Source organism: Dromiciops gliroides, chromosome 1 (assembly GCF_019393635.1).
Source record: "Dromiciops gliroides isolate mDroGli1 chromosome 1, mDroGli1.pri, whole genome shotgun sequence".
NCBI lineage: Eukaryota > Metazoa > Chordata > Mammalia > Microbiotheria > Microbiotheriidae > Dromiciops > Dromiciops gliroides.
In genome coordinates this window covers 143501955-143517056 of record NC_057861.1, presented here as the reverse complement: position 1 = coordinate 143517056, position 15102 = coordinate 143501955, and the positions used below count along the sequence as shown (strand labels likewise).

Below are 15102 nucleotides of genomic sequence, written 5' to 3'. Positions count from 1 at the left end.
CACTTACTAACTGTGTGACTCTGGGCAAGTCACTTAATTGTTTGCCTCTGTTTCCTCATTTGGAAAATGAGTTGGAGAAGGAAATGGCAAACCACTCTAGTATCTTTACCAAGAAAGCCCTCAAAGGGATCACAAAGAATCAGGTATGACTGAAAATGATTAAACAACAGTTTGTTATTGTAGGTATGATTGGTGGCAGGAAGGTCTGGATTCAAATTCTGTCTCTAACATTTATAACTGTGTGACCATGGGCAAATCTCAACCTCTCTGAGCGGCAGGTAATTCTCTAAGACCAAAAAACAGAAATGGTTGTGGAGATTTCTTGGGTGGAGGGAGTTGTCTTAATGTAGTAGTAGTAGTAGTAGTAATAGTAACCAACATTTATATAGAACCCACTATCACTAGGCACTGTTCTAAGTACTTTACAATTATTATTTCATTTGATCCTTACAACTCCAGGAGGGAGGTGTTATTATTATCCTCTTTTTACAGATGAAGAAACTGAGGTCAAGTGACTTTCCCAGAGTCACACAGTTAGTAAATGTCAGAGGCTGAATCCGAACTCAGGTCTTCCTTCCATGCTCTGGGCTCTAACCACTGTTCCACCTAGCTGCCCTTTATTTTTAATACATTTAAAAACATTCTGAGAAGAGGTCCATAGAAGAAGAGGTCACCAGACTGCCAAGGGGGTCCATGAGATAAGAAAAGTAAAGAAGCTCTCTGCTTCAAAATCATTAGATCGTTGAAAGTCCAGGTGATGCCCAAATAAGATCAGCCCCACCAGAAGACATATTTAAAATATCACTTTAAGATTTCAACTTAGAAGTAACCCCAGACTTCTAAATCTTTTCTTCTACTTCATAGCTGGAAAAGGCTCTGAAGGTAACAAAGCCACGATACTGTATTTAACTCAGCACTCTTCGTGCAGTTCAAGGAAACACTTGCCTGCTCGCTTCAGTGAACAATCTCAGTGACAGTAATTATGCTCTTTGCATTCAGACTGCATAGAAAAAAAAAAGTGAGGCTTCTGCCATGACCAGGGATTAAATATTAATTATTCACATGGTTAATAGATTTGTGTGAAGGCTGAATTTAAATTTCAGTCCAGGAGCTTAATCTATAATTTATACCTTCTGGAGTTAGGGATTTCATTCTGGAACAGGCGTTAAAGCACCAAATAAAGATCACTGAGATAACTTCATACCCAATGTCAGAGAGCCAGTGGGGTGTAGTGGAGAGGGTGTTGGACAGGAAAAGGAACCCTTGGGTTCAAATTCTGTTTTAGACACTGCCTGGGTGACCCTGGGCAAGTCACTTGTCTCTCGAGGCCTCTGTTTCTCATCTGTAAAAAGGGGATAAATATAGAGCTGCCTTCACGGGGCTGTTGTGAAGATTAAATATGATTTTTAAAACCCTTCTTAAACCATAAAGTGCTGCTGAAATGTAGTTATCATCGCTACTGTGAATATCATGCTTTTCTAAGGCGATCAATCATCTCAGCTCCAGTTCATTCCCTCTCATGTATGATTGAGATCTAGTTACCTTTAATATTGTGGCACTTATGTCTTTCTGTTCAATAAAGCCTTGTAGAATTGAATTGAATTCAATTCCATTGGATCTCATTGTCTTCATAGGCACTTAAGAGCTTAAGGGCCCCTCACAGGCTCACTATGTCTTATTGGTAGAGATGGACCTGGTAACAGAGTTGACTCTGAAAAATGGTACAAGTATAGGTTTTTTCAGATGATGGAACTGGCAGGTAAAGCTCTTCCCAAGATGGCCCCATTCTACCTTTCCAAGCTTGCTCTGCATCACTCTCCTTCATACAGTCTGCTTTTCAGATAAACTGGCCTATTTGCTATTCCACAGATTTGGCATTCTGTTTCCCATGAAGGCATTCCCATACCTGGAATGCCCTTCCTCCTCCCTTCTGCCTTAGTTTCCTTCAAGGCTCATTGCCTCACCTCCATCTCTTATTTTCCCTGACTTACTTCAAGACTCAGCTCAAATACCCCCTTCTGCAAGAGGGCCCCCTTCAGCTTCCAGGGTCTTACTTCTGAGGTTACTTTCCATTTATACTATATTCATCTTCTGTTTGTTGTTGTTCACTCATTTCAATTGTGTCCTACTCTTTGCGACCCCATTTGGGGTTTTCTTGGCAGAGATACTGGAGTGGTGTGTCATTTCCTTTCCCCCCTCATTTTACAGATGAGGAAACTGAATCAAACAGGGTTAAGTGGCTTGCCCAGGGTCACACAGCTAATAAGCATCTGAGTCTAGATTTGAACTCAGAAAGATGAGTCTTCCTGACTCGAGGCTTGACTACTGTGCCACCTAGCTGCCCAAGAGTATCTAGTTATTTATATGTTGTATCTCCCATTAGAATATGAGCTACTTGGGGCAGCTAGGTGGCGCAGTGGATAGAACACTGGCCCTGGAGTCAGGAGTACCTGAGTTCAAATCCGGCCTCAGACGCTTAACACTTACTAGCTGTGTGGCCCTGGGCAAGTCACTTAACCCCAATTGCCTCACTAAAAAAAAAAAAAAGAATATGAGCTACTTGAGGGCAGGGACTGTGTTTTTGTCCTTCTTAGTATCCTCAGGGCTTAGTATTAAACATGGTACATAGCAAACACTTGAATGTTTGTCAATTGACTAATTCCTTTAATTCTTCCTCTCCCTCTCTCTCTCTCTCTCTCTCTTTCTCTCTGTCTCTCTCTTTCTCTCCCCGCTCCTCAAATTATTATGCTTATGCGTATCAGTTCACATGTTGTATTTCCCCAGTGGAATGCAAGCTCTGGCACCTGGGATATAGCCTTGCATGTAGGAGATCCTTGATAAGTAGGTTTTGGATTGGATTGAACTAGTAGAAATATCATGTCAAAGAATAAGTATTTTCAGATGCTCTTAAAAGTGCCTTCTCTTGGCTGGGCAGGGTATATATACCTGCAATCTTGCTGCTGGGGGAGGCTGAGGCTGATAGATTGCTTGAGTTTGGGAGTTCTGAACTACAGTGAGTAAAGCCAATCAATTATTCATCCCCAATATGGTAAGCCATCTCCGTGCCGCCCCTTACCCTCTTCAGCCTGGAGTGGGGGCCACCATGCTACCTAAGGGGGAGCAAACCAACCCAGGTTGGAAGCTAAGCACAGTAAAGCTCCTGCACCAATCAGTCGCATGAGTGGCCATTGTATTTACAGTCTGGACAAGCTGAAGAGACCTATTATTTATTTTTTTATTTTGTTTTGTTTTGTTTTGTTTTTTAGGGAGGCAGTTGGGGTTAAGTGACTTGCCCAGGGTCACACAGCTAGTAAATGTTAAATGTCTGAGGCCAGATTTGAACTCAGGTACTCCTGACTCCAGGGCCGGTGCTCTATCCACTTCGCCACCTAGCTGCCCCCTTTATTTTTTAAAGTAGCTTTTCTAGTAGAAAACAAACTATATGAAATCATGAAACTGTCTTCATAAACTAAATTTACTCTATTCATTGTCTGTTAGACCTATATTTAGTCTCCAAATCCAAAAGACTTGTGGCTAACTTCATCTCATTGGAATTAAGTGCATATTCATATACATTGTTTTTTTTCTTACTTTTGAAGAATTTGTTGTGCTTACAGGTAATGAAAAGACTCAAAATTAATCATAGATCAATATATTCAGGAATCTATATGGCCATAGGAACCATAGAATCACAGTCTTAGAAGTGGAAGGGACTTTAGAAGCCACTGGGTCTGATGCACACTTGAACAACCTGCCACATACCCCTAAATTGGTCATTCAGAATTTTGGAGATGTTGTTGTTCAGTTGTGCCCAACTCTTCATGATCCCACGCCAAGCCCCTCAACTATCTGTTGAAGACTGTTCAAGTTAATGTTCATTGGGGGCAGCTAGGTGACGCAGTGAATAAAGCATTGGCCTTGGATTCAGGAGGACCTGAGTTCAAATCCAGTCTCAGACACTTGACACTTAACTAGCTGTGTGACCCCGGGCAAGTCACTTAACCCTCTTTGCCCTGCAAAAACAAAAACAAAAACAAACAAAAAACCAAGTTCATGTTCATTGTTTCCATGACACTATCTATCCATCTCATCCTCTGCCATACACTTTTCCATTTGCTTATTTATTGAATTAATAAATATCAACATTCTTCTAGCGAACCTCAGCAAGACACTCTTTGTTTTTTAAACACAAACAACTTTAGACACACACACACACACACACACAAACTCAACTTCTGGCAAATAAGATAACAGGTACATGGGAACATGGGCCATGAGGGATAGGAAATACAGTCTTGTTTAGGGATTCTGAGGCCCAGACCTATAATCTTTGTTTCTAACATAGTATTAGAGAGTTTTCTGGGAGTATTGCAAGGTTAAGTGACTCACCCATGGTCACAATAATAATATTGTCAGAGGCAGAACTCAGGTCTCTCTGGCTCCAAGGTTGTCCCTCTTTATATTGTACCACATTGACTCTCAGATGGTCTTATAAAGTTCATTAAATCAAGAAGTCACTGGGATTAAATGCCAGAGATACCAGTCTGGAATATTTGGGGGTGAAGAACAAATATCTTATTGCTTCAATGCTCAACTGAATGGTTTTTTCTTAAGTTATCAAGGATTGCTCTTGCTTACTCAACATCACAGATTCTCAAAGTATAGTCTAGAGATCCCTGGACACCTCCAAGACCCCTTCTGTGGTTCTGCTAGATCAAGACTATTTTTATAAAAACACTAGACTGTTTTTATTTTAACATGGTAAATATCACCAAATAGAACTCCCATAAATTTCAAAAGCTCAATAATTTTAAGAGAGTAAAGGGTTCCTGCTCTCAAAGAGCTTTGAGGACCACTACACTATATTAAGGAGAAGGAAACCCTCAGAACAAACCCTTCCAAGGCTTATACTGTGGGAGTGGGACCTGGGCCAGAACTCACGGCTGCCAATTATGGCTATAACTTAAGAAGGCAGCAACTGACCTGACTTTGCTGCCAATGGACAGATGATACGAAATATTCTCAGGACACACATAGGCAGGCCTAAATCCCTGGGGTGGGGTGAGAGGGGGCAAAGAACTTATATGGAGTTAAAGCATCCAAAGTATAAGGATAAGCAGGAATAGGATCCTAAAGACCACTGTGAACAGGTAGTCTATAATCCTGTCCGATGCTATGAAGGTCTTGTAGCACAGTGGGCTCTGAATTGGTGGGGAAAGAGAACAAACCTTTATATAGAATCCACTATGCACCAGGCACGGAGCTAAGTGCTTCACAGACATTATCTTATTTGATCCTTACAACAACCTGGTGAGGTAGGTTCTGTTATTAAATCCATTTTACAGTTCAAGAAACTGAGGCAAACAGAGGTTAATTGACTTGCCCAGGAACGCCCAGCTAGGAAGTATCTGAGGATAGTTTTGAACTCAGGTCTTCCTGACTCTGTGTTCTGATCCTGTTTCTGGTGCTTACTACAAGTGTGACTTTGGGTAAGATACTTCATGTCTCTGAGACTCAGTTTCCTTATCTCTAAAATGAAGAGGGTGGACCAGATGACCTCTATTTCAGTTTTTTAATCTTTCTCCATTTCTGGTTCTGTAACCTCTTCTGGCTTCTGGGAAATCTTGTGGTGCCATAGAAAGGTCCAGAATCAAAGGGGTTGTGTTCTAATTCTCCCTCCGATGCTTACTACTGAGTGACCTTTGGCAAGAGAATTAAATTTCTGTAAAGTAAGAGGTTTGGAGTGGGTAGCCTTCGAGGTCTCTCATCGCTCTGGGATCTCAGTAATGTCATATGTTTTGGACTTTGGCACAGTGGACAGAGTGTTGAATGTGGAATCAAATTTGCGTTTACATCCTGTATCTGATACTTCCTAGTTATTACCATGGAGCAAGTCCCATCATCTTTCTCAGCTTCAATTTTCACAGCTGTAAAATGGGGATAATAATCCCTATAATACCTCCTTAAGGAGGTTATTGTGAGGATCCAATGAAATAATATATGTGTCATCCTCCTCCTCCTCCTCCTCCTCCTCCTCCTCCTCCTCTTCTTCCTCCTCCTCATTCTTCAGAGTCAGCATGCCTGCTCTCAAGATCACAGTTTTCAGAAGGGACTATAATGCTGTGAAGACCTGAGTTCAAATACTACCTCAGATATTTACCAGGTGTGTGGTCCTGGATAAGCCATTTAACCTGCTTGTGCCTTGGTTTCCTCATTTATAAAACAGAGGGGTTGGGATCGATGGCTTCTAAGTACTTTTTATATCTAGGGTCTTTTTTTTTCTTTTGTGTGGCTTTTTTGGTAGTGGGGGGGCAGATAGGTGGCACAGTGGATAGAGTGCTGGAGTCAGGAAAACTCATCTTTCTAAATTCGAATCTGTCCTCAGATACTTACTAGCTGTGTTACCCTGGACAAGTCACTTAACCCTATTTGCCTTATTCTCCTTATCTGTAAAATGAGCTGGAGAAGGAAATGGCAAATCATTCCAGTATCGTTGCTAAGAAAACCCCAAACAAGGTCATGAAGAATTGAAAATGACTGAAAACGATTGAAGAACAACTTTGTGTGTGTGTGTGTGTGGGGGGGTTGTTTGACTCAATTCAACAGCTTTGAGGAAGGTACTGGTTAATTTCTGTTATTTTTAAGTTTTAGATGACTGGTTTTTAAAAATTGTTCCAATAATTATGCCTGTAGTTCTGATTCTGATTTATTCATCCTGTATAGCTTCACATTTCTTTGTATTCTTCACATTTGTCATTTCTTATGACACATTGATATTAAAATTATGTTCACTAGTCGTAATTTATTCAGCTATCCCTCAATAGCTGGATACATGGATTATTTCCATTTTTTCTTTTGCTAGCATGAATAAAGGTGATATGAATATTTTTTGTACAGATAGGTCTTTTTCTCTGATAATAATAATATACAAAGGAGTCCTAGGAGTGAAATCACTAGGTCAAAGTTATGAACAGTTTTGCAGCTCTTCCTGTATAATGCTGTCAGCTTCACTAACAATGTATATGTCCCTGTTTCTTTGCAATCAACCAACCTGTAATTTTATCATCTCAACTATCTTTTCATATATTCTCTAAGCTGCCTCCTTGCTCTGCTCTACTAGATTCAGTTTTTATTGTTGTTGTTGTTGTTGTTCTTTGCATTGGCTTCTCCCTGGCCTATCTATTTGGGAGTAGCTATTCTTGGACATAAAGGAAGGAAACAATGCCTACAAGTTAAGAGACTCCTGTTCGTGCAGATTGGCCTTCGTTCCAGCTTGGTTTGGACTATATGATGGGTCTAAAGTTAGGGGAACAATCTCAATTACTAGACACTCTTTCTCCCTTGGAAGACTGGAACGGACCCACCAAGCTAGAAGGTAAGGATGGGCCTGGGTAGGGAGATGGGGAACAAACATTCAGTAAACACCTACTATGTGGCAGCTGAGCACTGTGCTGCTTTAGGAGGTGAACCCACTTTTGACTTTAGTCAAATAAATTTATCTGCATTTTGATGAATGAATCAAAAACATTTATTAAGCATGAACTATGCTTAAAACTTATAAACAGAATGATGTATAGAATAATTTTACATATGTGCCTTTTTATATGTATATTGATTTATGTATATATACATATACATATCTATCTAAATATCTATCTATCTATACCTATTTATGTCTAATGGTGGCTATCTTTAGGCTGGTAGTAGGGTAGGGAAAGAAAAAAAGTAAAAAAAAGAAATCGATATGATAATTTGTTGCATATTTGAAAGGAATAGCAGGTTGTGCATAGTAGATCTGCAATTTCATGAACAAACATTTCTTTTTATTGTACTGTTATGGAAATGCTTGTTTTATTCCATAAATTAAAAATAAAATAAAATAAAAACAAAACAAAACTCCACTGTGCCAAGCCCTGGGGACAGATACAGAAAAGTCAGGCAGATCAGAAATGAGTGACAACTGAGATGGACACAAGAGCTATTGTGGTTATTATTCTACCAGTCTGAGATAAGAAACAGAGAGCTCTTACCACATAGGCCAGGAACTGCCAGCCAACAAAGTAATACTGTACTCTTCTTGCCGTGATGTCCTGTGTTATATTTGGAGCAAAAGCCACCAGTAAATATGTTCCTGCGAAGGCCAGTGTCGCACCTTTATGTAAAAAGAACCAAAAAAGGTAAGTTTTAAAATAAAAGAAAAAGATTCCCACTTAGATCCCATTAGTCAATACAAGTACCACTACTCAACTAATTCTTCTAAACAGAGCATTTGGATAATAATACTCTTCAAAGGTGACAAACACAGTAGTATAGCATAAAGAACATTGGATGTGAGATCAAAAGAACTGAGCTTGAGGTCTGGGCCACTATTTACTACCTGTGTATTTGTAAGCAAGCCATTTTTTTTCCAGCATCTCTCAGCCTTTGTCCACATTTGTAAAATGGGGGATCGAAGATGCTAGGCGGAGCGGGGGATACAGCACTGGAGTTGTAATGAGGAAGACCTGAGTTCAAATTCTGCCTGAGTGTGAACCTAGGCCAGAATTTGAACTCAGGTCTTCCTCGTTACAATTCCAGTGCTGTATCCCCCGCTCCGCCTAGCATCTTCGATTCCCCATTTTACAAATGTGGACAAAGGCTGATCACTTAACCTCTTTTAGACTCAGTTTCTTCATCTGTTAAATGGGGATAATACCACCTACCTTATTGTGAGGACCAAGTGAGATAACATACATAAAGCTCTTTTCAAACATTAAAGCTGTGTGTGTATATATATATATATATATATATATATATATATATATAGTTATTACTAGCAATTAGTGGAGATAACTGCAAAGTGCTATAAAAATGTAAACTATTATTTCCACTCTTGTAACAGGTCAGTGTGGCACAGTGGAAAGAATACTGGGTTTAGAATCAGAGGAACTGGTTTCAAATCCTGGCTCTGACAATATTCACCTGTGTGATCTTGGCCAAGTCACTTCATCTTTGTAGGCCTCAGTTTCTTTTTTTGTAAAACGGAGGAGTCAGACCACATGACCTCTAAGGTTCCTTCCAACTCTAAATCTATGATCCTAGGTCCTTCACTAAAGGTTCAACTCCAATATCTCCTCATGACATGGAAGGAACTCAAGGTTCTCAAAAGGTAGACCTGGAAAACCTACAGGTTTAGGCAGGCTCTACCAAGATAGAGAGGTGAGCATGGGCTGTGGTGGGGGTAGGATGGGAATGGAGAACAAGTATTTGTTAAACACCTACTATGTGCCAGCTGGCCGCTGTGCTAAGCATTTTACAAATATTATCTCATTTGAGATAATATTATCCTAAATATAATCTTATCTGGCCTGGGGGGGCAGATAGTATTTCTACAATCCAAGAACTAGTCAAGCTGAATTGAGAGAAGTTCACTACCACCTTGGCCACAGAGGGATGAGTTTTTAGGCCACAGCAACTTTCAAAGACCACTTTCTTCATGAAGCCTTTCCTCCTTAATTTTAATGCCTTTCCTCTGAGATTCCCCACAATTTATCCTGTAGGTAGCTTGTTTGTCTATAGGTGTTTGTCAGTTGGCTCCCTGCCATTAGACTGGGAGCTCCTTGAAAACAGACTTTTTTTTTTGCCTTTTTTGTATCCCCAGCACTTAGCACAGTATTTAGTACATAGTAGGTGCTTAATAAGTGCTAGTTGACTGACCTAAGGCACAGGTTGTGTAAATGAATGGCAATTTGCATTGGTGGAGGGAGTACTCACATCAATGAAATAATAACCAATGCTTATGGAGCCCTCTACTTCACTGGGTCCTCAAACAACTCTGGGAGCTGAATATTATCATGCCAATTTTTTCAGATAAGGATCCAGAGACCTTGGAGAGGTGGAGTGATTTGTCCATGGTTATACAACTAGCAAGTGTCGAGGGGGGATTTGAACCTTATTTTTCCATTATCAATCAATTAATAAGCATTTATGAAACACCTATTATGTGCCACGTACTGCAGATAAAAAGACAAAACCCAAGCAGTTCCTGCCCTCAAACAGCTGCTGTTCTATACTATACTACACTGCCTCTCAATGAAATCATAGATTCTTTAAGTAGTGAAATATAAAGTATGTGAGCAGCAGCTCTATAGGTTCCCCCAAACTATGTCTCCCACACCAGCCTAGCATCCTTTGATCTGCCTTTACAATCTCTCTCACTCTCTCTCTCTTTCTCCCTCTCTCCCTCCTTCTCTTTCTCCATCTCTCTTTCTCTCTCCTCTTTCTCCATCTCTTTCTCTTTTTACATCTCTCTTCATCTCTTTTCCATTTCTCATTCTCTCTTCTCCTCTCTCCATCTCTTTCTTTTTCTCCCTCTCTCTGTGTATGTGTGTATACATATGTGTATATATTTGTCCTATATAGATCAAGTTCTCACACAGTTTTGTACCTGGTGACTCCCCTCCACCCCCACTACATTGTAAATTTCTTGAGAGGGAGGCCTGTCTTTTGTCTCTCCTTGTGTTCTCCTAGCATTTAGTCCAGTGCCCAGTACTGTGCCCAACTGCCAGTGTAGACTCAATAAATGTTTGTTGATTGTTTGAGGGACCATCCTTGAGCTTTCTGGACCCGTTTCCTCTTCAAAAAGAGGAGATTGGATTGGACAACCTTCTGGTTTATAAATCCATGTCTTTGCTTAGTCCTGCCTGCCTGATGCTGAGGCTCTGGTGTGATTGATCAACACTGGGAGCTCTGCAATGAATTCAATCCTCTAAGTCGAACTCTTGGAGGAGCCCTAGAATCGGCTGAATTTCCCTAGGAACCTCAAGAAGACGGATACTTTCAGGTCACTGATGATAATCCAAGCCCTTGAGGGAGGCCCAGGTTGGACAGTTTCAGGAGTGAAGTGAGTCAGAGTCTTAGAAAGGTCTCAAATTCTCCAGGCAGCTCCGGACTCAAACTGTCCCATCAATTCTCTCAACCAGGAATCATTTGCAGCTGGTCTTGATTTGCATCACTGACATTTGGCCCCAAACCAAAATGGCCCCTGGGCATGGCCACAAAGGCAGAAGATGTTCTTCACCTCCCCATTTTCCTCTTGGCCTTCAAGCCAAAGTTAGCTCATGGTTCTCATCTAGACAATTATTTATCAAGACCTCAGAATAATTACGTTACCAGCCCCTGGAAAGTGTCAACGAATTGACAGTAATTGTGATTCCCCTGATGGAACCATGTGGGCTTAAATCAAATAAGATCTCTGAGAATCTCACAACTAGTACTCTATGATGAAATGTGGAGAAGGGAGAAAAAATGATGTGCTGGTGGCTGACATGAAAGAAGGGGGTGGGGAGCTCTAATCTTTTAGTTTTTTGTTTTTTAAGAAAAAGAAAGCATTTTAACCATCAATTAACTGAAAAAATCAAAGTAAGGCCTCCAAACTGCCACTGAGCTAATAACAGCTGGATACACTTTTTAGTTAACTTCTGTGGGGGTCATTTTCAAGGTTTGCAAGAAAAAGCTCAATAGCCACAAAGCAGCACTGGGCCATCAGTGAATCCAGCTTGCTTCGACAAGGTAGAAAAACTTTTATTTCCTCCATTGTGAAAAAGAAAAGAAACCTCTCTGCTTGCAGGAGGAAGGAAAATGCCCATACTATTCCCTTGCATATTTTGATAATTTAATTGTTTATGTACCCACATGTATAAATATAATTTTTAAAAATGAGCTATTATTTCATTTCAGCTTCTGGGAAAAAGAGATACTTCAAGGAAGAAAGAGCTACATTTCCTCAAGGAAATAGGGCTGAGGGTGGAGAGGAAAGTCTCATATAGAAGGGGTTTAGTAAATGTTTGTTTAATTGAATTCAATTGACGTATAATACTGCTGATTAGAAGCAAGAAGGAAGGAAATAAGCATTTATTAAGTGCCTACTATGTGCCAAGCACTATGCTAAGAGCTTTATCTTCTTTGATCCTTACAACCACTGTGGGAGGTAGGTACTATTATTATCCCCTTTCTTTCCTCCCTCCCTCCCTCCTTCCTTCCTTCCTTCCTTCCTTCCTTCCTTCTTTCCTTCCTTCCTTCCTTCCTTCCTTCCTTCCTTCCTTCCTTCCTTCCTTCCTTCCTTCCTTCCTTCCTTCCTTCCTTCCTTCCTTCCTTCCTTCCTTCCTTCCTTCCGTCCTTCCTCTCCTCCTCCTTCCTTCCTTCCTCTCCTACTTCCTTCCTTCATTCTTCCCTTTTCTCCTTCCTTCATTCCTCCCTCTCCTTCCTTCCTTCCTCTTATGGAATGTAATCTTCTTGAGGGCAGAGACTGTGTCACTTTTGGTTTTGTGCCTTCAGCACCCAGGCCAGTGCTGGGCACACAGCTATGGGTGTTTAATAAATGCTTGTTTGATCAACTGACTATTGCAAACTGCATCTCATGGTCACTGGAACTAGGAAAAATCAAATGTTATTGGGAAGGATTTCTACATAGCACAGAACCTTGGTTGATAAAGTTTAAAAAAACTAAGGAAAAATTTCCTTTGATCTATTGGAAAATAGATGGGGAGAAAATAGTCTAAAGAATCACTAAGAGATACAGTATTGTATAGAATACAAGAGTAGTGCAATCATACTCAGGAAGTTCAGACTCTTTGTGATTCCATTTGGGGTTTTCTTGGCAGAGATACTAGAGTCATTTAGCATTTCCTTCCCTGGCTCATTTTACAGATGAAGAAACAGAGTCAAACAAGGTTAAGTGACTTGCCCAGGGTCACACAGCTAGGAAATGTCTGATGTAGATTTTTTTCCGATTTTTTTTTTTTGGTGAGGCAATTGGGGTTAAGTGACTTGCCCAGGGTCACACAGCTAGTAAGTGTTTAGTGTCGAAGGCCAAATTTGAACTCAGGTACTCCTGACTCCAGGGCCAGTGCTTTATCCACTGCACCATCTAGCTGCCCCTTCTGATGTAGATTTGAACTTGGGAAGATGAGTCTTCTTGACTCCAGGCTCTATCCATTATACCACCTATTTGTGCCCCCCCCCTCCCTGCCCCAATCAGGAAGACCTGGGTTCAAATCTTGCCTAACTATGGGTAAACAACTTAACCTATTTGAGATTTAGTTTCCTCCTATGTAAAATGGATATGTTAATACCTGCAGCACTTACCTCACAGGGGTGAGATGAGGCTCAAATATATGTGCAGTATTTTACAGATTTTAAAGTTAGTTGATGATAGAGAGCTAGCCTTGTAGTCAGAAAGATCTGGGTTCAGATTCTGCCTCAAACCTCCTGGTTGTGGGACTCTAGATAAAATTCCTTAACCTCTCAGTGTCCTAAGACTGTAAGTTGCACAGAAGGTTCCAATAAACATTGGCAAAGGAAGCCTCTCAGCAGGAGTTACATACTTTGAGGAAATCACAGATCCCGCAAAAAAGAAAAGTAGTTATTAATAAAAATTAATTTATAGCTATAGCTATCCCTCTGGAGGCTGGAACATTGTGTCTCTGAAAGTTACCTTCTAGTTCTATTTGGTTTTATGAAGGAAAAGAAAAGTCCGTGAAAATCTCTTCTTGTGAAATCTCCAATAATAGATTGGGGCAGCTATGTGGCATAGTGGATTAAATACCAGACCTAGAGTCAGAAAGAGTTGAATTCAAATCCTGCCTCAGGCACTTACTAGCTGTGTGACCCTTGGTAAGTCACTGAACTGCCATCTGCCTCAGTTTTCTCTAGTGTAAAATGGGACTAATACCACCATTCACCTCACAGGGTAGTTACAAGGATCAGATGAGATAGAAGGTGCGATCTCAATGCTTATTCCTTTTCTCTCCAATGAGCCATCTTTTTTTTTGGTTCTCTCTGTGGGGTTCCTTGGTTTGCAAAGAGGAACATTATGATGCTCTCCCCACTTCTGCCCAGACTTTTGTATTATGGGGCAGAAGGCCAATGGCTGCTGTCTTTGAAGGCTCCTGGCATCTTTGGCCTCTCCTGAGGTAACTTCTTTCATATCCTCAGCTCTTAGCTCAGGGCCTAGCACATAGGAGGCACTTAATAAATGTTTGTTGATAGGTGCCAACCTTCACACCTTCAATATAGAAGTTATATTCTGGATGCCATATATATTGTCTCAAAGTCTGGATAGGGAAGATACAATGTGACCTGTGCCTCTTCTCTACCAGTCAGACCTAGTGTTACAATGACGGATCATCCCCTTAGTTTCATAGTTAACACAGAATGGATACCCAATTGTCATTGCACCTGAGGTAAGATGGTGTAGTAGTTTGAGTGCTGGACCTGCAATTAGAAAGATCTGGGTTCTAATCCTGATTCTGATTATGCCATGGTATAGCAGCCTGAGAAGTGGCCTCTACATTCAATTGTTTTATTTGATTAAAGCTCAAATTTCCCTTCACCTAGCCCTTCCCCTCTCCAGTTGTGAGATTAAAATTGGATATTAGATCATAAATCTACCCTACTTAACCTTTCCCTTAATTTATCTCCCAGACTAGTAAATGGAAGAAGCTTCTGGTTTTCTAGATAGACCTTTATTGTATGGTAGTCACAAGGTGATGTTGATTAGAAGGATAGGAAAATAGAAACACAATACAAATCTTCTTAAGTATAAGCTTAGTCTATATTCCGTATAAAACTCACCAAAAGCCGAAGGCCACCTTTGGGGAGAGAGAGACCGTCTGTGCAGCACAGTCAGGAGACCAGCAGAGCAGGAAAAAACTCCCACTTCTGTTCTCTCCTTGCCTTTTAAGCTCACACCCCAGAAGTGGAGTGCTAGCAGGCAGTCTGACGTGCGCAGCAGGTGGACTGGCGTGCATAGCTCATGCCGTTGGTCTCCTCCCCGAAAGGGTGGTCCTTAAAAAAAAAACTGGCGTCTTTCAGTTATCCTAACCAACTGTTAAGAAACTTTCATATTTTTTTACCACACAGTCAATCCTATACACTGCAGCCAAAATGATTTACCTTAAGCACAAATCTTATTGTGTCACTCCCCTACTCAATACCTTCCAGTGGCTCCCTATTCCATCTAGGATCAAACATAAACTCTCCTGTTCAGTACTTAAAGTCCTTCACAACCTGTCCCCAGTTTACCTTTACAGACAAACTTGACTTCTCTCTATTCCTAACAGA

At 40.7% G+C, this 15102-nt stretch overlaps 1 protein-coding gene across 1 annotated transcript in view; it reads right to left on the bottom strand.

Annotated features, from left to right (window-relative positions):
* NIPAL2 (NIPA like domain containing 2) overlaps positions 1-15102 on the bottom strand; it is a 140566-nt gene that overhangs the window by 33178 nt on the left and 92286 nt on the right. Inside the window, exon 5 of the mRNA XM_043979182.1 lies at positions 8031-8152. Coding sequence (XP_043835117.1) covers positions 8031-8152 — 122 coding nt within the window. The remainder of the gene's footprint in view (positions 1-8030; positions 8153-15102) is intronic.